Below are 23,557 nucleotides of genomic sequence, written 5' to 3' on the forward strand. Positions count from 1 at the left end.
GGATCCTACTCTTTATTTTAAGTGTTTACTATTGTTTTTATGGAAGCTGTCATGTTAAGAACAATGGAGCGTGTAATGGCATGAGGAGGGGTTTTTTTCTCTGGGGATTGCAGCAAAAGGCTGATCAAATGTCAGTGTTTCTTAGAAGCTGTCCTGCCTCGACAGGCAACAAATGGCTCCAGCACAGGATACACTGAAGTTCAGCTGTGGTGGCTGCATGGCAGTGACATAAAGTCCCGTATGGGAATTCCAAGTGCATCCTGTACGTGTCACGTGTACAGGGAATTTGTAACTGTGCCAAATAGAGCCCCATTACTTCCTAGCCCTGCTACAGCATCTGTGCATTTGAATGCATCTACTTACCTGCATGAATTATTCACAAAGGATAATGGGTTTGAGCCACTAGAACGACAAGGCTGTTTAAGTGAGGAAGCATCAGAAACAAGATAAAGTCACAGTGTAGCCTCCTCAGTCTTCTCCACCAGGAACCACATTTCTTACCTCAGCAGGGAATTGTTTAAATTACTCTTTGTACCCCCACACAATTTTCTCACCAGTGTTTTATCCCCATTCCTACCATGAATGCTGAGGGATTTACATAAAGGTAGCTTTATATGCATCCATGAAGTCAATCATCACCTCCTATTTCACATCCAGAACTGGGGCACAAGAACATAAATGTCAAAGGTCTGACAACTTGGAGTGTTCAGTTCGGGATGCCTTATGTTTGATTATTGCTTTTTCCCCAGAATATTAAATAACATAGAACTTTCTATATTAAAACACAGCCCTCCTGGTCCTCACCTCCAGTGTGGACATCAACAAACAGAGTTCAACTGATTACTCAAGCTGGACACTCAGAATGGGCCAGCTATTAAAATCCTGACTTCTCCCAGTGTCAAAACTATGACCTCAGGCAGGGGTAAATTCAATTTTCCCAGGAGCGTTCACCTCTTTGAGTCCAATCTTTTTATTCCTGCAGTTCCTGATCACTAATAGATGACACTGCATGTTAAAACAATCTTTGTGTGCCTTAGTAAGCTTTAGCCACTGGACAGAAAGGTCATTCTTGGCTAAACATCTGCAGCTGGAATGTACTTTGTAGCTGGAGATCTAATAACAGATGCCTTGCCAGAACATTCCTTAACTTCTGGCAACCAAAGGAATGGGCTGTGACTTGTGTGGGACAACCTTCACTGTGCATTTCCATCTCTTGGGATCCCTGATCCATTGATTGGGAAGATTAAAATAAAATAAAAATAAATAAAAGATCTGCTGCCTGATTAGCTGCTGTGCTCATTACAGCATTCTGGAAAAAACTCAAAGCTGTTCAATGATCAATTTTATTAGATATTGGTGCCCCTAGTTCTGTAATAATTGTGGCATCAAGTTTAGTAAAACTGACAGTGGAAAAAAAAGAGAGAATATACAAGAAGATTATATTATGAGAAGGAAAATAAATAAAAGAAACAAAAAAACCCAAAAAGTGTTGTTCTGTGGTGTCCAAATTACAGAGGGATGCACTTCCCACATCTTGTGGTTCACGATGAGAACCTGTGTCCCTAGGAAATGGGATTTTTCTAACATCTCTCCCCTGATCAGGTTCTCACTTATCCAGCTGAGTTTGAGTGCCCATAGCCTTTCCTCATGTACAGGAACTTACAGGGTTATAATTCATACATTTCTCAAAACTTAGAGGAATTTCAGTTTGCTTTTTGGTTAAATTTGATGGAATTGGCCAATGCTTTGGCCAACGCCTGGTGCTGAGCAGCACAACCTGACAGGCAGCTGGGTTGCACAAGCCTCCTTTGCTCGGGAAATGAAACCAGAGCTGATAAATGGCTGGGTGTAAATTCCTGCCATGAATTCCCTCTGCAGCCTCTGAGCTCCCCATGGCTTGGAAACCACTCATCCCCCATCTCTTCTGATTAGACCAGTAACGTATCCAGAGATTAGCCCAAGTAATGTTTCTCTCCTAGCAACTAATTTAATGCTTTTTAATATATTACAGCCTCTTTTAGGTCCAAACCTTTCTATTTTGGGACTTCCAATTCAAATTTGCCTAATAGCTTCGCATAATAGTCCCTTGCTCCCAATAAATTCCTCATTTCAACTTTAATTGGTTTGTTCATGGAGAATCACAATTTACACGAGCTGAAGAGATCTATCACTAGCAGCTACTGCATATAAGCAATATTTGATTAAACAAAATGAGATAGTAATTTGCCTTTTTTTTTTTCTTAGCATTTGTTAATGATATTGCCAATTTCTACAAGCAGTTAGAGTATATTTACACCATAATCAATTAAATGTATTTGGAATAGGTATTAAATAACACTGTGGGTTCAGTGTCCTTTTAAATTTACATTTTATCACTTTAAACATTTTTAAATGTCAGCCAATTGTTCTCCACTGCAAAGTAATCAAAACTAAAGACAGACTGGTTTTATGAGAGGTGATGTAAGCAACAAGTGGAAACACAAAAAATTAAATCATTTGAAGAGCTGTATAAATCTATAAATTTATACTGATGTATAAATCACCCCAGTGATTTGAAAGTCACAGTCCAAAAAAAAAGAGAATGATCTCACTTTACTCAGCAGAGCTCAGCCTGAAGACCCAGAAATGGAAAAAGCACAGGACAGCTCTGAAGGAGCTTGGGAGAGGGAGGGGAGCTGGAGCTTGGGTGATACTAAGAAACTTTCTGGGAATATTTTTTGGGAAAGAAATGGATACTTAAATCAGCATGAAAATACCTCAACTTGAAACACTCGTTGTTGGAACAAAAGATTTTAAATGTAACTTTGAGTACCCCAGGAAGCTCCCAAAAGACAAGGGAAAAGGTCTCGATGTTTGGGTTTTTTTTATATCATCACTGTTTCAAAGCAATTACAGCTCCTTCCTGGATGTCTAGCGCTAATTTCAAACACTTAGGTCCTCGAACCGAGAGCAAGGGATTCTATTAGATGAAAATATATCAAACAGATATTTGAAATACACCTAGAAATCATATTAGCTTGTGGTACTGACTGCTATTAATTACTGGAATATGCAGAATATTTGAATAAGAATTTCTTAAGCTTCTTTGATGTTGTTTTTCTATTAAGGCCAGAATAATGCCTATGAAAAACATAGATTTATGAGCTAGATATTTTTAGGAAAAAAAAAAAAACTTTGGCATATGAATTTGATTTTTTGCTTATTCTTCTAGTTTCGCATGAGTCTTGGCTGGGTTTTGTTTGTCCTGTAATAAAATACAGTAGGAGAGGGAACTGTATTCAGGCTAATTCTGAATTTATGCTGATGAAGTATACGTGCCCTGTCTCACTTTTTTTGGCACCACAGAGGGATTTAGGAGCACAGAATTCGGATGCCACATTTTTGCGTGCCTGAATTGAGATGTACCAGTGGCCTGGGCTGGGCTCTGGGAGAAGAAAAGGCCAAGGACAGTGAAGGCTGCGACATTCAACACCCGAAACAAAGTGCAGCCAACAACCTCTGAAAACATTAAGCAATCTGATGAGTAGGGTTAGATGGGATACTGGGAAGGAATTGTTCCTGTGAGGGTGGGCAGGCCCTGGCACAGGGTGCCCAGAGCAGCTGGGGCTGCCCCTGGATCCCTGGAAGTGTCCAAGGCCAGGCTGGACATTGGGGCTTGGAGCAGCCTGGGACAGTGGAGGGTGTCCCTGCCCATGGCAGGGCTGGCACTGGGTCACCTTTAAGGTCCCTTCCAACCCAAACCATCCTGCGATTCCATGAACACCTCAGGTGCTTGGCTGCAAGAGGCTCCTTGGAGCTTTGCCATCCCGGTACCCCTGAGCCCCAGACGGTCCCGGCGGTGCCACACGGGCCCCGCTGTCACGGCCCGTGTTCATCAGCACACCAGCCCCGCTCCCGAGGCGCCCCCGCCCCGGGGCTGAGGGGACGCGGGGCTGAGGGGACGCGGGGCTGAGGGGACGCGGGGCTGAGGGGACGCGGGGCTGAGGGGACGAGGCCGGCGGCGGCAGGGGCGGGCGGGGAAGCGCGGCCCGCTCCGGACGGACGCGGCGGGCACCCAATGCGCTCCGGAGGGAGGGCAGAGCCCCGCGGCCCGACCCAATGAGGCCGCGCCCGGAGCGGGACTTCCTTCGGGGATCCCGCGGCGGGGGAGCCGCGGCCGAGCGGGGACACGTCAGTGCGGGGCCGGGACCTGCCTTTGTTCCCCGCAGCCCCGGCCCGCAGCCCCACCCGGCCGCAGGGACCGGCGCACGGCCGCAGCGACACGGAGCACCCCCAGCATGAGCCCCGCTGCTGCCCGCACCGGGGAGACCGCCCCGGGCGCCGCGGCCGTGCCCGGGGGCTGAAACGCTGGGCCGGCCCCGCCTCCGCCGCCCCTCCTTCCCTTCCTCTCCTCCTCCTTCTCCTCCTCCTCCTCCTCCTCCCGGGGCCTCCGATGCCGCCGCCTCCCGCCCGCTGCTGAGCCGTGACGGGCGGGGGCCCTCGGGACCCCGCCGGGGACATGGGCAACGGGATGTGCTCCCGGAAACAGAAGCGGATTTTCCAGACGCTGCTGCTGCTGACCGTGGTGTTCGGGTTCCTGTACGGGGCGATGCTCTACTACGAGCTGCAGGGCCAGCTGAGGAAGGCTGAGGCCACGGCGCTCAAGTACCAGCAGCATCAGGAGTCCCTCTCGGCTCAGTTACAAGGTACTCCCTCGGCAGGAACCTCTGCTGCCCTTCCCCAGGGCTTGCAGAACACCCTCCTCCTCCTCCGGCTCTCTCAAAGTTTTGCTCCTTCTCCCCTTTCTTTTCCTGCAGCCTGTGGGGTTGTAGGGTCTCCCCGCGCTGGGATCCCAGCCCCGCCGAGGTCAGGGTGAGGTTTTGGCGTGGATTCCTAGAGAGCTCTCATTCCCACTCGCTCCCACACAGCCTGTAGTGACTCTTATTCCCAATGGACTGCACATCACTTGGCAGTTCCTGGTATAAAAGGGAAAGGCAGGCGTGCTGCCTGCTGCCCATCTAACAGTACAGACCGTGTCCAGGCTGGGATTTTTGTGGGCTTCTCTGTTGTCTTTGCAGGGTTTTAAGCTGAACATCCATCTGCAGTTCCTGGGAAGCATAAACCTTAAATAGCTCCAGGATGGAGGAGAGGAGTATTCTAATAAAGTGTTTTTAAAGGGTAATTTAAAAGTAAAGTTCAAGTAAGTTACACGGGTAAGGCTATTCTATTGCTTTTGGAATAACTTTGAATTTCTTGGCTTAAAGGTGCCACATAAATACAGATCCTTGTGTATCTTGGTTTAAGGATGCAGATGTGGGTGTCCTGTAGTTGAAGATGAAAAGGTGTCTGTGTCTGACATGTGCATGCCCAGAAATCAGAAGCAGAGCAGCAGGGATGTACCTGAAACATCAATGGTCTGGGAAGTGAAAGACCTCAGCACCTCTCTAATTGTCAAGTGCAAGGTTATCAGGTCAGCACAGATAAAGCCCAGAGCCAGCTTTCAAGTTTTCTTTCTCAAAATAGCATAGAAGAATCAGAGGGATCTGCTGTAGCAACACTAAACTTCAAGATGATCCTCAGCCATCCTTTTCCCTGTGGAAGCATCCATCAAAGCATGCCTGGCAGCACACAGTTTGTGTGCAGAGAGCACAGACTTGGGCTTATGCTGTTAGATTCTTACCGTGATTTGTTCCTTCAATGTGTTTAGTCACTAGCTGACACCATCGTTACCTAGTATTTCAATTTCAGGCCATTTCCAGGTAATACCGTGGAGCTTTTTGCCAGAAACCTTCATTTTAGTCCCGAAAAAGCTGTAAATGTTCGGCTGGGAAGTGGGTGTGTGGCAGATGGCTAAAGGGCTACTCTTGCTAGGCTGTGCATTTGCCAACAGGGGACACAGGAACATCTTGTTCTCAAGTTAAAATTTGACAAGTTGGCTTTTTCTGTCACTCCAGCTCTGCCAAAGAGGAGCATGCAACAAACTTTATCCTTACACAGAGGAGAGATTCTCTGGATCAGATATGTGAGGTCTGGACTTTTGGTTTGAACTTTCCATGCTTGAAACATTATTTTGAGTAGCCATCATCTGTCCAAGCATGTTCATGGAAGCAGCAGGCAATTGTGGGAGCTGCATGTTGTGTAATTCTCTTGCTCGTGTCAGTGTGTCAATGGGAAATGTGAAATATGGACCAGGATCTGATAACATTAATAGATTTGATGATCCATGCAATAAACTCACATGGTTCTGGGATCCATGCCAGCGTATCAAGCCCATTAAGCAGGAGGATTTATCTATGCCAAGTACAGTAGCAGTAAACCCTGTTTAAAAAAAATAATCACTGGCAATTAAGTCACAGAATAGAAGGAAAAATGTAACAATAAAAATGGTTCTTTAAATTTTGCTGTGTTCTAGAAGTAGCTGTTAGACCTAAGAGAGGGTGAGAGCCCAGAGAAATACAAAATGCAGCAGCAGCCACTAGCTGCCTAATATCCCACTGAAGGAAAGGGAAGTTATGTTCCTGAGGACTCCAGAGGATTTGGGAAATAAAGTTTTCTTCTCTTTCTCTCTGCAATGGCCCTGTATAATCACCTGGATTTTTGCAGTAGGAGTTTTAGTGAGGAGAGCACAGGGAATTCAGAGCCTGTGCCCATGCCCAGCTCAGCTGGAGAGACACAAGCAGAGTGCTGACTGTGATACCCACCACCAAACCCATTCCTGAACCTTTCCTATTTAACTCTTTGTTATGGAACAACAGGAAGGAATTCTCTTGAAGCAGAGACTTGGACACAACATAAAATGCTGACAGAAAATCCCATTTGCAGGTGCAGTATCTGACTGCACTTTGAACTTTTGATTTTAAATGACCTGGATTTTAAATAAACAATATTCCTGTTGCCAAATAAAAACAAATCTCTAAGAATATCTGAGCTATATCTCTTGGCTGTCCAAAGATTATTCTTTGAGTTTATTGTTTTATGAGAACAATAAAATTAAGGTATTGCATTGGTAAAGTAATGCAACTTATTTTTTCCATGCACTATAACCAGTTTGTGTATAGATCCTGGACTAGAGATAACTTTGGGGCCTGAAATATGATGGAAGCACTCTGAAATCTTTTAAAAAGAAGCCAGTTGAAGGGCAAAGTTAAAGGAAAGGAGGGTGCTGTATCAACAGGGGTTGGTTTCTTGGTGTTCACAGCTCTCCTGGGTGATTAAATAAGACTTTAAAGCTGCGCAGAAAAGGATACCTTGGACTTCTATTTCCTGAACAACCATTGCACCAGGAGGCTTTTTATTTTTAAATGTAAACTAAAAAAATAAAAGGCAGCTTCTAGAAGTGGTGTCTTTGAGGATCCTGAGGCTGTATTGTGGCTGTGCCCCTGGAAGTCTGACTGGATTGAATCTCTTGGATGACAGTGAAATATCACCTGTTGTCTGACTTTTGGTAGGGTTTTGCTGTGACTGCTGGAGCCTACAAAAGCAACAAAAGCAGTTGCTTTCCTGATTGCACACAGAGGAGCTTGTGAGTGCCCTTGTCAGGGCTTGTGAGTGAAACTTGAGTCCATTTGTGAAATGCCTGAGGTTCATGGACACTCCTGAGTTTATGGACATGGTTGTAGTGTAGGACCTGAGTGCCTTTGGTCTGCCCAAAATCTGAACCAAGATCCTCAGCTGTAGCTCAGAGTGCAGCTCCCATCACTTCCTACTGTCCCCCCTACTGTTTTTCACATTTTTTTTGTTTTGTTTTTGGTTGGTTTTTTTTGTTTTTTTTTTTAATCTATGTAGCTAATAACAACCTTATTTTTGGTACTTGCCAGTTTTTCATGCCCGAATGAGCTGTTCTTTCTGTTTTTCCTTGAAAAGCCAGCGTTCTTAGATTTTTATCTTTTTCATTGCCTTGTTTTGCTCAAACAGAGCAACACATGAAGGAGGCTCAATCTCCTGGGAGTACGTAGGAAAATACCAAGGCAGAATGCACAGATCACTGGGAAATGGTGCAGGAAGAGTCTCAGAATCATTAACAAACACACCTGATATGAAGAGAGCTGCACGTGGTTCTGTTTCAGGGAGTTCTGCTCTCTCTGGTGTTCACAGCTCCAGCCCCTCCACTGGGAAGTGTTTGTGCCCCTTGGAATAAGCCCAGGGTACAAAGGGAAGGATGGCAGACCTGGGGAACACAGTAACTGGGTTAGAAAGGCTGGGATCTTAAATTTACCCTCTTTTAGAGGATCAGATTGCAGAAGATTTTGTAAAGAACATCAAACTTTGGTATTTTTCTTTATCAAAGTTCTGCTGGGTGTGGAGAAAGTAGGGCTGCTTTTGTAATCCACAAAGGGAATACCAGGGGCAAAATTTAGAGATGACACAAAATAGTTTGACTGCTGAGAAAACCTAAAGTCATTGTTATCTATAAGGTCTTTCATAGAGAAGCTGATCTTCCCAGTAAGCTGATTATTTTTAAATCTCATTCTTTGAGCACTATATACATTTAAAATATAGAGATAATCTTACTTAGCATTTCTTAAAATGATAAAACCAAAACTTGGTGCTCTTTGCCTCCTTTAAAAATGTGTCAGACTAAGTCTTGAATCGTTGGCCATACAGGAACAGGCTTCAGTTGCTAGAACAGAACCACACTGAGAGCTGCAGGTGAGCCTGATTGTACCTGTGACTGCTGCAGGATTGAAAGTATCTACACATGTCTTTTTAGCCCTTGCAGCTTCTGTCTTCTCATCCTCTGGGTGTTAAGTAACCCCTCGTGTACTATTTTAATCTGTTTAATCTGTTTTCATCCCTAATCCTAATAACAGCCTACAGTTAGTGCCTTTTACTATCTTAATTTTTCCTGCTCTTCCTCTGAGAGTCTTAACGTGTCTGATGGCTTTGTGCAATCTCTGTGCAGCCTGAGACTGTCCTGTGATCCTGGGAGCCAGCCCAGCAGGGACTCTGGACTTAAAAGAGTTTTCCCTACTCTGGACAAGGTGTGGATTTCCTCAGAGGTTTCTGATCCAATGCTGGAAAGCACCAGCTGTAAAGCAAATGTGGATTCCTCTGGACCTGTTGTGGCAATTGTCCTAAATCAAGACTCCCTGTGGGGTGACCTGCTAGGAGTTGGTCAGATCTGAGGTAGCTTTATGTGTGCAAAACTGCACAGTGCACCACAGTACTGGATCACAGTTCTGTGCCACCTTAGTGGTTCATACCTATCCTGAAAACTGCACAGGTGCCAAAGCTGCTCCGACATCATACAGATGTGGGTGTACTTCACTGTCACATCCCTCTTTTATAGTGCCTTAAACTTGTACCTTGAGTTGGCAGAGCTGGGAAGAACCAACACTAATTTGATGGCTTATTTTTCACATGCATCAGACAAGTAGAGCTGCATCTACTGCAGCTCCTGTGTGGTTGGTTGCTCTTCCTAAAAACAGAATCTTGAATTCCTGTCATTCCTATGACTTTCAGGTTGCACATAACACTGCAGCACTTATTTTGATGGTGTTTTGTTGCTGCCTGAGAGATCCATGGTAGCACTGTAAGAGAAGAGGTTGGTTCTCTGTGTACTTCCCCTGAAATGGCAAGCACAGCATCCCAAATTCTGCTACCTGGCTTCCTGAAAGGGAAAGCTTTGGTTTGTAACCTCCTCTGGGCACCTGGCTGCTGTACCTCCCTTCACATTTTCAATGGATATTTAATGTTCTAAATACTTGAAAACACATGAAATGCTTGAAATTGTGCAGAATTTTAGTATGGAAGAGGTATGTGGTGTAAGGTATATTCATATATGCTTTTGCATGTACATATATGTATGTATATAACTAGATAGATATGTGTTTGTTTTGCAGCTCAACGTCAAGATTTGGGGTTATCTGTAATTACCCAGCTTTTACTCATAACCCAAGTACAGAAAAGGTGCTGGAGCTCTGTTCAGATCAGTTAACTCAGGGAAGTTTTGTTTCCAGGTGCATAGCAGAATTTCCATGTCCAGCAGCTGAATTCTGACTTGAAAGATAAATTGAGCACATGCCCATATTTATATTTTTTCATTCCTGTAATCCATGCCCAAGTGCCCTTTCCTTGTGGACGTAACAGTTCCAGGATAAATTTCTACCAGTGCAGCAGCATTTCCTCTGCACCCCAGCTGGTCTCTGGCTGAGGATCACAGAGCAGTCTGGGGGAATATTGAGCAGAATGAGGCAATACCGTGGGTTTGTTCCCTGGGTTTTGGTGTTCCCCCTCCCCGGTTTAACACAAGACCTGGTGGCCAACATGATGCAAAACAGATCCCAATATTTGTTACTGATGTTGATTTAAGCCTCCTAAAGCTTGTCAGTGATGGAGTTGAGTGGACACTCCAGAGCTGGGGCAGGAGGAGGGAGGTAGGATGGGTTGATGGTGGTGAGTTTGCATTCTGGCTTCTTGGACAGTCATCTCCTGTCACATATTCCTGCCTGCCTGAATTCCTAAGCCTTAAAAATGACGTTCCAAGCACATTGCCTCACTGGGCTGGCTTTTGCTTGTCAGAGTTTGGGTGGGGCAATTTATGAGTAAGGCTTCCACCCTGTGTGAGATTTGAGTGCCATTATAGCATCTCTGATGTGCTGGTGAGAATATTGCCAGCAATTTGTGGCTAAGAGAATTCACTTTCCTCTTTTTGGAATGGGATCCTTGCAGGGAAAAAGTCATTTAATGTGCCCTGCTGAAAGTCAGGTGCTGCTTTGAGGTTTGATGGTAATGAAAGCTAAATAAATCAGATTACTGAAAAAAAAGAGCTATACAGAGCAAGTAATTAAAGCTGAATCCTTTGCTGGGTGATTTTTCTTGGGATTCTTTTTCAGGATTCAGAGGCATGAATTTCTAGTCTTCTTGGAGCCTGAGGTGAGCACTTGAGGAATCCAACCTGTTTGGATGCTCTCCTTGTTTAAGGAAGGGTCTTGTGAGCTGGATGCAGTTCTGATCTTTTTCTGGCCATGTAGCAGAACCCAAACTTTTTGAGATTTTCTGCTATGCATCATTAATTAAGAAATAAAAGAAACTGCAATTGCTCCACCTTGTGCTCTATGTTTTCCCCCTCCCCTAAGGTATCTGAAATTAGCCTGCTATCTTATTTTCCTGAGGTGACTCAGATCCCAGAGTTTGGCAGTCATTTCCAGGGCTTAATTACAGAGATGATGAGAGAAGTATGGTCTGCCTGAGCTCCCAGAGGGCAGAGCAAGGAGCCTGCTCCTATCCACACTGACACTCTCAACCAAGCCATTTTCAGTCAAAAAATCAATCACTAACTCAAACTCTTGATTTCTGGATGCAGTTTGTGCATCTACAGATTGGGGTTTTTTCTTCAAGGTCTATTTTTTACTAATTCCTGAATATGGATATTCATGTAAATCCTGACACCGTGTTGATACAATCACTACACCTGCATAAAATTGAAAAAAAATCTAAGATAATTTTTGAGAGAAAGAACAGGCCCTTGTTTCCTGGAGCTGAGGGTTGAGCAGACCCAGAGATTCAGAGATGATGGGAGAAGAAAACTGTTGTCTCTGCAGCTTTTATCAAAGTTGGTGTATTTTTCTGCTAATTTAAGTCTCAAATCACTACACCAGTTTTCTTCCAACTATTTGCATTTATCATCACTCCAAGAAAAAAAAACCTTTATCATCTACTGGTGTATGGAAAACAGCAATGCAAGGTAGGATGCTGACCCCACCCACAGTACCAAGGGTTGGAAGAAACCTTTTGTTGAGTGCACTGGAAATCTTTTCTGGAAAACATGCTCTCCTTCCTGATAAAAGTCAGGTCTGAAGCCTATCTGTAAGGGATTAAATATTTAATCGCATTTAATACCCATTCTCAAACTTATTTTTAGCAGCAGCTATTACAGTTTACTGTTTGAACATGATAAATCCTTCTTCTGTCCCAACTTATCTTAAATCTGTTGTTTCCTAGAGGTGTTATTGACTTCTAACAAAGGCTCTATGGGAGGCAGGGTGGAGTAAAAGGATTCTATTAAATGTGGATGCTTGCTCCAGTTTAGAAATTAATTTTCCTGTCATCCTTATGATTGAATAGAGGCCACAATGATCTCTTAGAAATACAAGTGTGTGTTTCTGGGGTAGAGTGCATTAATGTGCCAAATTCTCCAGCATTTCCCATTTTTCAGAACTGCAGTGAAGGCAAAACTGGAACTACTTACTGGAGCTTTTTGGTTAGAACTTCTTACTGGAACACTGAGTCAGAGGAACACATGTATTTTAATTGATAGCTCATTTTTGGTGCAGGATCTCTGAAAGGAGATGTTATGCTTTCTCTTAAAAAAAAAAAAAATCCCCCGATTGTGAAGATCCAGATATTAAATACAAACTTTTCAAATTATTAATACTCTGAGCAAATTAAATGATATGGGAATTCAGTCAAAGCAGAGGTCATTTTTAAGCACAACTGCCCATGCGTGGTGTGGTTTTCCGGGGGGAATTTGACATGACTGGCTGTAATTAGACAAAACCATTATTTGATCATGTGAGTAAAAAGTGTAGGAGTTTGTTTGGAAGGTAATTCTCATAGTCCACACAGTGCCAGCTGTGGTTTGCAGAGAGCAGAATGAGAGCAGTCCATCCCTGCCTGCATGTTCCCTAATGAAGCCTCACACACAAATCAGTTTCACGTCACCTTGGTTTCTATTTCTGTCCTTTTTTGTGGAAATTCACACCAGAAAACTTCAGGGACATAAATTATTGAATAGCTGCAATATTTTGTTCAATATATGGTAAATATTGTGGCTTGGAGCACCCTGGGATAATGGAAGGTGTCCCTGCCCATGGCAGGGGGAGTAGAAAAAGATGAGCTTTAAGGTGCCTTCCAACCCAAACCATTCTATGATAAATGGATGGTTTCTGTAATGTTGTTTCCTTGTGCTATTCCTGTGATTCCTCTGGGATCATCTAAAACCCAGATTTCCTAGTCTTTATTGTGGGAATACTTCCATTTTTTCTAAGATATTTGCAGTGTCACTTGAATATCCATTTACTGCTAAAGCCTCAGTTGAGTCTGAAATAGATGAAGCTCACACTGTGATGCTGTGGCCAGCATGGCTTGTACTGTGGTGGGGAATCCTGCTGCTTGTCCAGCAGCTACTCACAGTTTGATAATCTGTTTCTGATAAGATTATCAGTAGTGAAATCAGTGAATCTCCTTGTTTGAAAGCAGATTCACTGATTTAAATACTGGGCTTGGGGAGCAGCTCTTGCTATATTATTAACATCTCCTCACAGCATGAAATGTGTCAGAGGAGGCATGAAATGTCACCTGAGATCAAAATTTTAATTATTTTCATTAGATTAGAGAATTTATCCTACATACCATATTGAAGGGATTCCACTTTGGCTCATGGAAATGCTTTACTCTCAGCAGAAAAGCTTTTTCCATGGGTTCACAATTGAAATGGTTCTATTTGCAGGGACAAGAATGGGGAATTAACTGTTTTTATAGCAAGTCTGTGTTCTGCAGGCCTTGGCAGTGTCACTAGAGAAGTGCCAGTGTGGTTTACCCCACGCTGCTGGTTCAGTTCAACTCTGCCACAGTGTGAGGGAAAACAACACTGATAGTTGCCAAGACTACTGAAATCTGCTGGTTTTAAGTGAAAGATGTTACTGTAAGCTTGGAGAATGACTTCAGAATTGTGTTACAAACAATCATGTTGAAATGAGTAAAATTTCTTGTATCATGTATTTTTGAATCCCAGTGGAATCTTAATTTTCCAGTATGTAAGGTGATGGGAGCTGGGTCATTTTAGACTCTGGGATCATCTTTCTGATCAAATGATTAAAGTAGCATGGTCACAAATTTGCTGATAATGTAAACTAGGCAGTGCTTTCTTTTAAATGTAATGTCTTATTTGCTTAATAATAGCTTTATTGCTTAGAGGTACAGAGCAAAGATAAGGAACCTTGACTGTTAAATGATCTCAATTTCATCATCTCCCTGACTCCTGTGTTGCAAGTAACGTTCAGCACTGGTCTGAGTGGTGTAATATGGGAACATGCAGGGCATCCCACACCTCCCTTCTCCCTCAATTCCTTTTCTTTATGGGGAAAATCTTAAGGACTTGATTTTATTGGGATGAGTTCCAGGACTGTTCAGTGTTTCCTTGTTGAAGGTGAAAGGTCTTTATTGGTCTGTGAGGTTACCAGTTCAGTTTCTGGGCTCTGTGAGTTTGTGGTTCTTTGTTCATCTGTGTAGGTTACATTCTATAGGTAATTTCAAGAATTAAACTGATACCTGCAGTAAATCCAGCTTTGGAATAGGGCCTGTTAGCTCTTAGATTAGATGACAATATTTTTCCCCATTTTTTTTTACCATTCTATTAAATATAATGGTGAAGTAAAGTTCAATTATTTGTGCAAAGATCCGTACAAAATTAAAAGCTTGCCCTAGGAAGAATTATTTGTGCATCCCAGCCGTGGGATTTTGTCAGATTCCTTATATAGGTTCCATCCCCTCCTGGGGTGGACTTGTCTCAAAAACCTGTTTTTCAGTGTATTTATTTCATTCAGATTCTTGCTCAGACATCTTATATCCAGGCTGGCAGCGAAGTAGGAGAAATCCCTGCTGTAGTAACAAGCCCTTTGTAGTCTGGGCTCTTCCTAAAGTTCCTAACTGGTGGAAATAATTCAAATTTATGGGAGATTAACTCCTGTATGTACTTATAAAATCTGACCTGCAAGCTACTCCCCAAAGGAGCAAGTGAGAAAACATGGAAGCTGTGCTTTGTTAATAATTGTTCTTGATCAACACCTTCAGTACGTTGCACTTTATGGACTTTTATCAGAGAGAAATGTGCTGAGCCTACCAGTAACTGAACTCAAAGGGCAGAGGTGGAGGAGGAGGTTTTGCTTGTCCTTTTTAGCCACCTGAGGGGCTGTTTTAGGACTTCTCCAGCTTTGTCCCAGTATTTCAAGGGTTGGCACACAGCAGGTAGAGGAGAGGATGCACTGCCTGAGTTCAGACTCTGCAAGTGCTGGGTGAAACCCCGAGCTCAGCAGGGATTCTCTGAGCAATGAGAGGTCCCTAAACCCCAAATCCTGCCTTCTCCTGCCCCTTTCCTGCTGCCCCTGTGATGGGTTTGCTGTGCAGGGTTTCCCCCCCCACACACACACTTGTTTAAGCACCGGGGGGAGCCGTGGACGGTGCACTTGCAGACAGAGAAGTGGAATGGAAAATGCTCCCTCCAAATCCATTTGTGGTTTCACGTGTTTGCCAAAAAGCCTGTTCCACCCCGATTGCATGGGAGGGGAAGCCTATTATGGATTTTCATTGCTCTCCTGAGCTGCTGTGCTACAAGCACTGTTCCTTTTGCACAATAATTCAGCGTTCACCACCTTCAGGGCCTGAATAAAACCATCACTGTAGTACTGCCTTTTTTTTTTCTTCCCCTTCTCCAAGCCTGGTGGTGACTTTGTGAATATTCATTGTCTGCTTGTTTTCCTATAGAGGGTGTTGATACTTGGGCTCATCTTGACTGATGCCCTTGACTTTTGAAGATAAATAGCAAAGTGGAGATAGGTGCCAGGGATTGATTAGCAATCCAGCTTCTGAGTCAAAACGTAAACACTGGTAGATAAGGCTGCAGAATGCACCTTGGTGGAATAAAGAACATGTTTTAAGATGCAAGAGGAGTTTTCTGTGGCTGCCAAGATACAAATCTTTATTGGACGCTTCTTGTTGAAGGTTTATGCTCACCAATGGTTTATTCTCAGAAAATGAGTTTCCTAGTTTTGATGGAAAAATCACTCATTGTTTTAATACAAATTAATAACTCATTAAAAGAATGCAAACTGTAATTTGGCAGTGAAAGATACTTGTGTTAAATTGAGCTTAAACACACGTAATTGTACTATTAAACACATATAATTGTATATTTCCATGAGTTTTAATCAATATCTTTGCTGCAAACTTGGCTGTTTCAGATAATGAGAGGTGAGGAAAGGGTAAATAGGGTCTGATGTGCCACCTCCCAGACTCCCATGTCCAAAGCACAGGCTGAATGAAATCCTGCTTTACTGGCAGCCAAATGGGGAACTTTGTGCCAGAGGATGTTGGATGTCCTAAACACACCTGGATACAACAAACAAAGTCATAAGTGTAACCCCCATTTGGGATGGTGTCTGCAAAGGAATCATGGGCAGCTTGGACAGTCTTTGGGAGTCATTTTTTCTGGGAGACAGTGCAAAGGAATGCTGTATTCCCAGTTCTTGGAAGAATTCAGGGTGGCTCCTGGGTTCCCCATGCCTCAGCCCAGGCAGCCTGTCCAGTGCCCTGCTGCACCTCTGCCCTTGGACATCTCCCTTCCCTCTTTGTGACGCTTCGTGTGCTGCCAGGAATTCCTCTGGCAGCAGAGCTGTCCTGTCTTATTCCCTTGTCTCTGTGCAAACAAGGCAGGGGAGGAGAGAAATGTGGAAAACTTCCCTGCATTCCTGAGAAGGGAAGAGGGTTTGGTAGCTCCACCACAGCTGGCTGCCTCCATAAACAAATCCCTCGCCTGCTTATCCGATTCCATGTTTAGCAATGCAAATAACCCAGGATTTGGGATCAATAAAGCGTGCAAAAAGGAAAAAAGTTACTGTCACAGGGGATGCAAACTGCCCTTTGTCCCATGACCTCATTCCACTTGGATTTTCCTGGTGTATTCCGTGCCAGCACTCACTGGGTGTGTTGGGGTGGGTGGTGGGGTTTGTGCCTGTTACTTTTTAAAGGGATTTGTACAAAATTTCTCTTCTCAGTTGTGTATGAGCACCGGTCAAGATTAGAAAAGTCATTACAAAAGGAAAGGCTGGAACATAAGAAAGCGAAGGAAGGTAAAAATGTGCTTTTCACTTTGACATTTAACTTGATTATAGTAGAAAGTAATTTCAAATGGTTTTTCTTCAATTTTAAATGAGTTGGATAATATATTAGCAATATATTAGGATCCACTTGGCAGAGTTGTGCTGGTCTTTTGCTAGTTCTTTTTTATTTAATCTTTTTTAATCAGATCTTTTTAAAAGCAATCATCTTTTTAATACTATTTACAGATGACTGCAACATGAAGTAATATACCCAGAGACTATGTTTGTATCCATGTGCATAAAAAACCCAACACTGTGGGGGTATGGGCATGTGTAAACGCTGTACTGGCATGCCAAAAATTCAAAACTTGTACCAAAACCATGGGATCTTTTCCTGCATTCCATCAACGGGAAATTAAACTTGGAATCAGTACCTTTATGTGTTCTTTGGGGTGAGCACATGCTTACATGCCTTTTCCTGATTAAGACTAAATTCTAGGTGTGTGTGAGGGGCAAACACAAATTGTACTTCTTAGACCTCTGCCCTCTGTGGAAGTTCAGCAGGATCCCATCCTCTGAGTTTCCTCAGTCTCTAAATTCACTGCAATTTTTAGAGTAGAGCCTCTATTCTTCCTGAAACTGAGGACTCAGCTGCTGAATTAAAAATATTACTGTAGCAAAGCTGACAAGGAGGAATAAACGAGTCTCACCGTGCAGGTCTCAGTGGGTTTCTGGTGCCATCTAGTGTAGAATGGTCCTGCTGCTACCCGAGGGTGAGACACCTTTTCAAACCCTGAAAAGAGAGAGGATCAAGGAGCAAATGAGGAAATGTTTTATTACTTCCAAGAATACACGATTTATAAATATCCTTTTCCTTTTGAATGATGCTCTTGGGCCTCTGCTGGGAGAGTTAATGTAACAGATTTAATTACCCATCTGTAGTCTTGAGCCTGAGCTCTGCATCTCTCACTGTAATATGAAACTTTAAAGTGGAGATATATTATGAAATTTCTAAAAGAAAATATTTTGTCAAAATTTGTGCATTTTTTCAAATTCTCTATAGGTTGTTTTTCTGGTTTTTTTAAGATCCTTTTGAAAATTGTTTCTGCATAAATATTCAGCTCTTAAAGAGAATTTATGTACCCAACAGCCAAGTTATTCAAGCACAGATTCTCATCCTCCTGGTGTTTTTTTCATCAGTACTTTTCCTTTTATGTTGCAGATTTTCTTGTTTATAAACTAGAAGCACAGGAAACACTAAATAAAGGAAGGGTAAGTCATCATTCCTAGCACAAGTTTTTAATAGCTGATGCTATTTGAGTTGCAAGGAAAAGGAAATGCTTTGCAATTATGACTGTTCAAAGGAAGAGATCTTGCAAAATACTAATTGAAAGAGCTCTCACTTATCCCAGTTCTACTCTGCATTCATAAGTGCTCTCCAATTCCTAATTATTTGAGCTATAGTGGGAGATACTAATATCTCTCCAGAAAATTAATTCAGAAAATAATCCCCTGTTTATATTATGGTAGTTCAAACGTAATGTTGTTATATTTAAGGGGAAAGGGGAATAAGAAGGTGTTAGAAATCTTTTTGTAGCCTAGCCCCCAGGGAAAAGAACAGTGACAGCTTTCTAACACATGGGCTTTGAACTGGAAAGTATAAAAACATCAAGAAACTTTGTTTTATGTACCAAGTGCCAGAAGGAAAGCTCTATCTGGCAGAGGATCCAGAGACCTGTAGAGAACTCTTCATAAAGCAAGTAAATTAGGATTTTATGGCTATTTCATGTTGAAACTGGGGAGCAGTTTGGGAGCTGAGTAACAGGAGTTAAAATAGGTTGTTGCTGCAGTAGGTGCAGAGTGTAGGAGCTTGCTCTGCTCCAGAGCCAGGGGAGAGATGGATTTGTTTCCTGGGGAGCTGCATCCCTTGGCTGGTGACTCCCAAAAGCTGCATGTGCAGAGCTCAGGGGGATGCCAGGGGGTTTAACACGAGTGCTTTTGTTTTGCAGCAAGACTCAAACAGCAGATACAGCGCCCTGAGTGTGCAGCACCAGATGCTGAAGGTGGGTGACTGGGACAGCAGGGCACCTGAGGAACTGCTTGTGCTGGGGAGACACAGCCTGGCTGGGCTCTGGTATCACTGCAGAGTGTCAGGGTGTGGGCAGTGCCTTCCTCTTACTTTTAAAAGGTGGTTTCCTGCAGTTTTTCCTTGTCAGGCTTTCCAGTGGGTAATTTAATCTCACCAGATGCAATTACTTGTAGGGAACACTGACTTATCAGCCCTTGCATCGTTTGACACGTAGGGGTTTTCTTAGACACATTCAGCAGCTCCCAGGGGGACAGTGCAGCTCTGGGGTGAGGTGACACAGCCCTGGAACAGGAGCCTGCTCATCACAGAGATCATTCTGTGTTTGAAAGGAGCTGCAATGTGCATGCTTTGAATAATAACCTTCCTGTTATGAATGCTTCCTATTCATCTGCACTTATTAAACAAATTGCCAAAGACAATATTAGCCAGATCTGCAGATACAGAGCTGTTCCAGTGTCCCAACTTGGTATTTGCAGAGTCAACACGAAGAACTAAAGAAACAGCACGCTGACCTTGAGGAAGATCACCGAAAACAAGGAGAAGAGTTTAGCAGGACATTCAGTGATCACAAGGAGCGATACCTGCAGCTGCAGCAGGAAAAGGAGCAGGAGATCTCCAAGCTGAAGGGTAAATGTAACCTGTGTCTGGCTGCCCACATTAAATTGGGTGTTTGCCATTGTGTTCTATGTGGTGTGAGAGAGGCATTTTCTCTGTTCTCACTCACAGGTCATTTGTGCATCTTCTGCCTCCTGGCAAGTTACGTTTTATTGATGATTTTCTGTGGTCTCTCTCTGAAATCTGTTCAATGTGCTCTGTGTTTCTGTCTGGGTTACAGAAATAGCAAAAAACCCAGCACTTAAAAGCCCGTCAAGCGTCAGAGGTTGTTGAGCCAGTCTTTAATTTTTAATTCTAAGACTTGTATAAACCTGAAAAAAAAGGTTTGCCTCTTCTTTTGTAACTGAAAGGCAATCTAAGAATATTTGCCACTGCTAGCAGAGATGTAATTGTGCCTCTTTATGAAGTGACTTTATTTACGTTTTATACCTCCTTTCTCCTTGCATGTACCAGCTCCTCTGGAGCACGTTGCACCTGCACACTTGGTTGCTGAATTCCGTTTTTACTCTTGGCATCCAGTTTCCTGTTCGAGATTCTGGGCAGTTTTCAGGCCTCTTCCATCCTCATTACACAATTCCATTGAACAAAAGGATGGGGCTGTGGCCATCAGAGCCTTCTTTGCCTCGTGTCCCTAACACAGGGGTTGGTTCTGGAGCTGTTTGCAGCTTTGTCTGCAGAGGGTTCTGCAGGCAGGGGTTGTTCGTTGGCTCCACGTCAACATCATGTAAAATATGGGAATAGAAGCCTCTCTCCCTGACCCCAGAAGCTTTTGGAGCGTGCTGGCCATCTGGGCATCCCTTCCAAAGGAGTAGCTGGGTCCTATGACAGAAAATTCTCACTCGCCAGACGTGATGTGGGGAAAGAGAGGAGGGTGCCTTCCTCTCTGCCTCCTCAGGATTCAGATTTCCATAGGGAATTCTGCCATCTGCAGCGCCCAGCGGGAGCAGTGATGCAGAATTCCAGGTGCAGACTGGGTGCACTGATACAAAATTTCACCAAATGTTAAAATTTTCTGCTTGAAAATGGAAAGCTTTTAATAGGGCTGGGGAGAGAGGTAAGAAAAACAAGCCATACAATTATTCTGCTTAATTTTTACTGCAGCAGTCGTGTGGGATTTTATGTAGATTGTGTTATAGTCTTAATTTTGGTGCTTAGCCTGGTGTTATAAATCCAGCCAGCTTTAAACTCTGTATTTCTTTTCATTTCTTTTCAACAGAATCCCTGTATAACTTACAGGAGGAGAACAGGCAGCTGAGGAAAGCTCACCAAGACATTCACACCCAGCTACAGGATGTCAAGGTAGGCTTTGCTCTGGGGAGCACTTTCAAGATCATTAGGAAATATTTTTCCCAAGCCTGGAGCAGGCTGTGCTGAAGACTTGTAGTTTCTGTTATGTGAGCAAAAGGAGAGGAATAGGCTGAATTGGATTTGTCTTTGGCCACCTGCATTTTAAGTACATGCCCATTAAAAAAAAAAAAAAGAAAAAATTTAGTACAGAAATTACAATTGGGAATTTGGTTTTAGAAGTTCAGAATTGAGTTTTGGCAAAACTCCATGCCTAATTTTTTCCAGCTCTGTTTTTTTTTTTTAAATGTTCGTCAACATCTACCCCTACTTTTAATTTTATTTTAGTTACACAAACCCTGGCCTCCAAACTACCTTCCCTGGTGTGCTCGCTTCCTCTGTCTGTTTAATATGCATTCCATGTGAGATAAATAAGTGCTGTCATTCCAGCTCAGGATTTTCTTTTCAAAATAAATTGAATTATCTTCCTAGTTCAACCCCCCCCCAGGCTCCCTAACTGATCTTTAGAATGAACTTTGTGTGAAACGTGTGATGTTCTTCTTTTTGTGTAGCAACAGCATAAGAACTTACTGTCCCAGCACAACGAGCTTGTGGTGACATTGGAAGACCACAAGAGTGCACTAGCTGCTGCTCAGGTCAGAAGGAAAGCAGCTCCTGCGGGCTCTCAGCTTCCCAAATCCGTCTCTCCTGGCCCGGCTGGCTGCAGGGTGCTGCATGTGCCTTTGGCATGGGGATCCCAGCGGGAGCGCTGCCCTCGCAGCGAGTGCATGACCCCAGGGGCTGCTCCTCAGAGGCTGAACAGCTCCCAGGGTGGCCAGGGAGCAGAGCAGGCTGTGGCCCAGCCCAGCAGTGCATGTGTTCCTGAGAAAAGGGTCTCTCTGCTTCCCTGAGAGCTGTCAGTGCCTTCCTCTCTCTGTCCTCTCTGGTGGAACTGCTGTTAGTGAGCATCCCACACTCTGACCTTCACATTTATCTCTTACTCGGACCTGGATGCTGCTGTAAAATCTCTTCTTGTGTGTGACTGGAGAGGTTGTGAGGCTTTCATGGAATTCCAGAGTGCTTTGGCTTGGAAGGGACCTTAAAGCCCATCCAGTGCCACCCCTGCCATGGGCAGGGACACCTCCCACTGTCCCAGGTTGCTCCAAGCTCCATTCATGTCGGCCTTGGACACTTCAGGGATCCAGGGGCAGCCACAGCTGCCCTGGGCAATACACATCAGTGCAGCAGCAGCAGAATATAGATGGAGATGTGTATGGAGGAATGAAAACTCCAGGTGGAACTCAAGTTAGTTTTTAAAAAACCAGCAGCATTAAGTTTCTTAAATGTCACTTTCAAGTGAACTATCCACAGCACAAACTGTTGCAGGCTCAATCAGCTGTGCTGGTACAAGCTGTGGAAGCCACAGGGAATCTCAAAGTGGGAGTAATGCTGGAGCAGAGGAAGACTTTTGGTGAAAGATCAGAGGAAAAGGCAATGAGGCAGTGTGAAGTTATTTTTATTCCTGACTGGTTTTCTTCATTTAGGCATTTTCACAGTCCACAAAACCATTAGCAGCATTAAAAGCATTGAATTTTTTTTTCCCAGTTCTGCTTGTTGTGCCTGTCAAAAAATAGGGAAAGATCAGGAGGATCTCTCATAGACTGAATATCTGAAGACTCATAATCTGCAGTACTAAACCACACTGGCAGCTAATTTTGAGCTCTTCTACCCCTGGCCACGTTCTGTGTGGTGTGTGCTGATAAGATCTGAAATTCCACAAGGCCACATGGAAGGGCTGATTTAAGGTTCACTAAATCCAGAGGGAAGCTCCACACACTCCTGGCTTTGATTCAGGTCTTTAATTAGAGAACCTGTGTCACACAAAGCCTCTCTGTCTGCATCAGGGTGTGACATTTGTCCTGTGGAGACCCTCCAGAGAAGGGTCTTGCACATGCCTTAAGAACAGAAGGTATTTCACACTTTTGTGTAGTGCCTCCTGCAAACCAGCTGCAGAAAGTCCCCAAGGGATTCTTTCACAGCTCCATAAATGATCCCTCTATTTCTGGGTGTATTCTAGACATTGAATACCAGCAGTCAATACTGCACTAACCTGAGTCTTTAAAGCATTTTAGTTGTTGTGCTTTGCCACAGCCAGGCAGATTAATTCCATATTTTAATAAACCCTGTTTTCTGCCAGTATCAGCACCTTTTAAGCTGTGGCCTTGAATCAGAATGTTCAGTTTAGTGACTCAGCAGTAGAACAGAGTGTTGGAATTTTGATCTGGATGGGCACTGTTTAAATATCATGGAATGGTTTGGCTTGGAAGGGACCTTAAAGCTCATCTCATTCCACCCCCTGCCATGGGCCAGGGACACCTCCCACTATCCCAGGTTACTCAGAACCCCATCCAAACTGGCCTTGGACACTGCCAGGGATGGGGAGCTCACAATTTCTCTGGGCAACCTGTGCCAGGGCTTCCCCACCCTTATAGTAAAGAATTTATTCTTAATATCAAATCTAAACCTTCCATCCTTCAGCTTAAGGCCGTTCCCCCTTGTCCTGTCACTCCATGCTCTTGTGGAAAGTCCCTCTCCAACCTTCTTGTAAATCCCCCTTTAAGCACTGGAAGGGGCTCTGAGGTCTCCCTGGAGCCTTCCCTTCTCCAGCTGAACACCCCCAGCTCTCCCAGCCTGGCTCCAGAGCAGAGGGGCTTCACCCTTGGACCTCTCCATGGCCTCCTCTGGACTCATTCCAACATATCCCAGTGTGTCC

The 23,557-nt window shown here is 43.8% G+C and overlaps 1 protein-coding gene across 2 annotated transcripts in view; it reads left to right on the forward strand.

Moving 5' to 3' along the window:
* Window positions 1-4,148: 4,148 nt before the first annotated feature.
* Window positions 4,149-23,557, forward strand: part of GOLIM4 (golgi integral membrane protein 4) — a 36,640-nt gene continuing 17,231 nt past the window's right edge. The window contains exons 1-7 of one of the 2 annotated variants that reach the window (XM_069024927.1): window positions 4,149-4,685; window positions 16,752-16,826; window positions 18,019-18,068; window positions 18,806-18,859; window positions 19,362-19,512; window positions 20,717-20,799; window positions 21,357-21,440. In XM_069024927.1, the coding sequence (XP_068881028.1) occupies window positions 4,499-4,685; window positions 16,752-16,826; window positions 18,019-18,068; window positions 18,806-18,859; window positions 19,362-19,512; window positions 20,717-20,799; window positions 21,357-21,440 (684 nt within the window). In that variant the 5' untranslated portion in view covers window positions 4,149-4,498. The remainder of the gene's footprint in view (window positions 4,686-16,751; window positions 16,827-18,018; window positions 18,069-18,805; window positions 18,860-19,361; window positions 19,513-20,716; window positions 20,800-21,356; window positions 21,441-23,557) is intronic. The other variant, XM_069024928.1, reaches the window with a different exon arrangement.

The sequence above is a fragment of the Aphelocoma coerulescens genome, chromosome 9 (genome assembly GCF_041296385.1).
Source record: "Aphelocoma coerulescens isolate FSJ_1873_10779 chromosome 9, UR_Acoe_1.0, whole genome shotgun sequence".
NCBI classification, from domain to species: domain Eukaryota; kingdom Metazoa; phylum Chordata; class Aves; order Passeriformes; family Corvidae; genus Aphelocoma; species Aphelocoma coerulescens.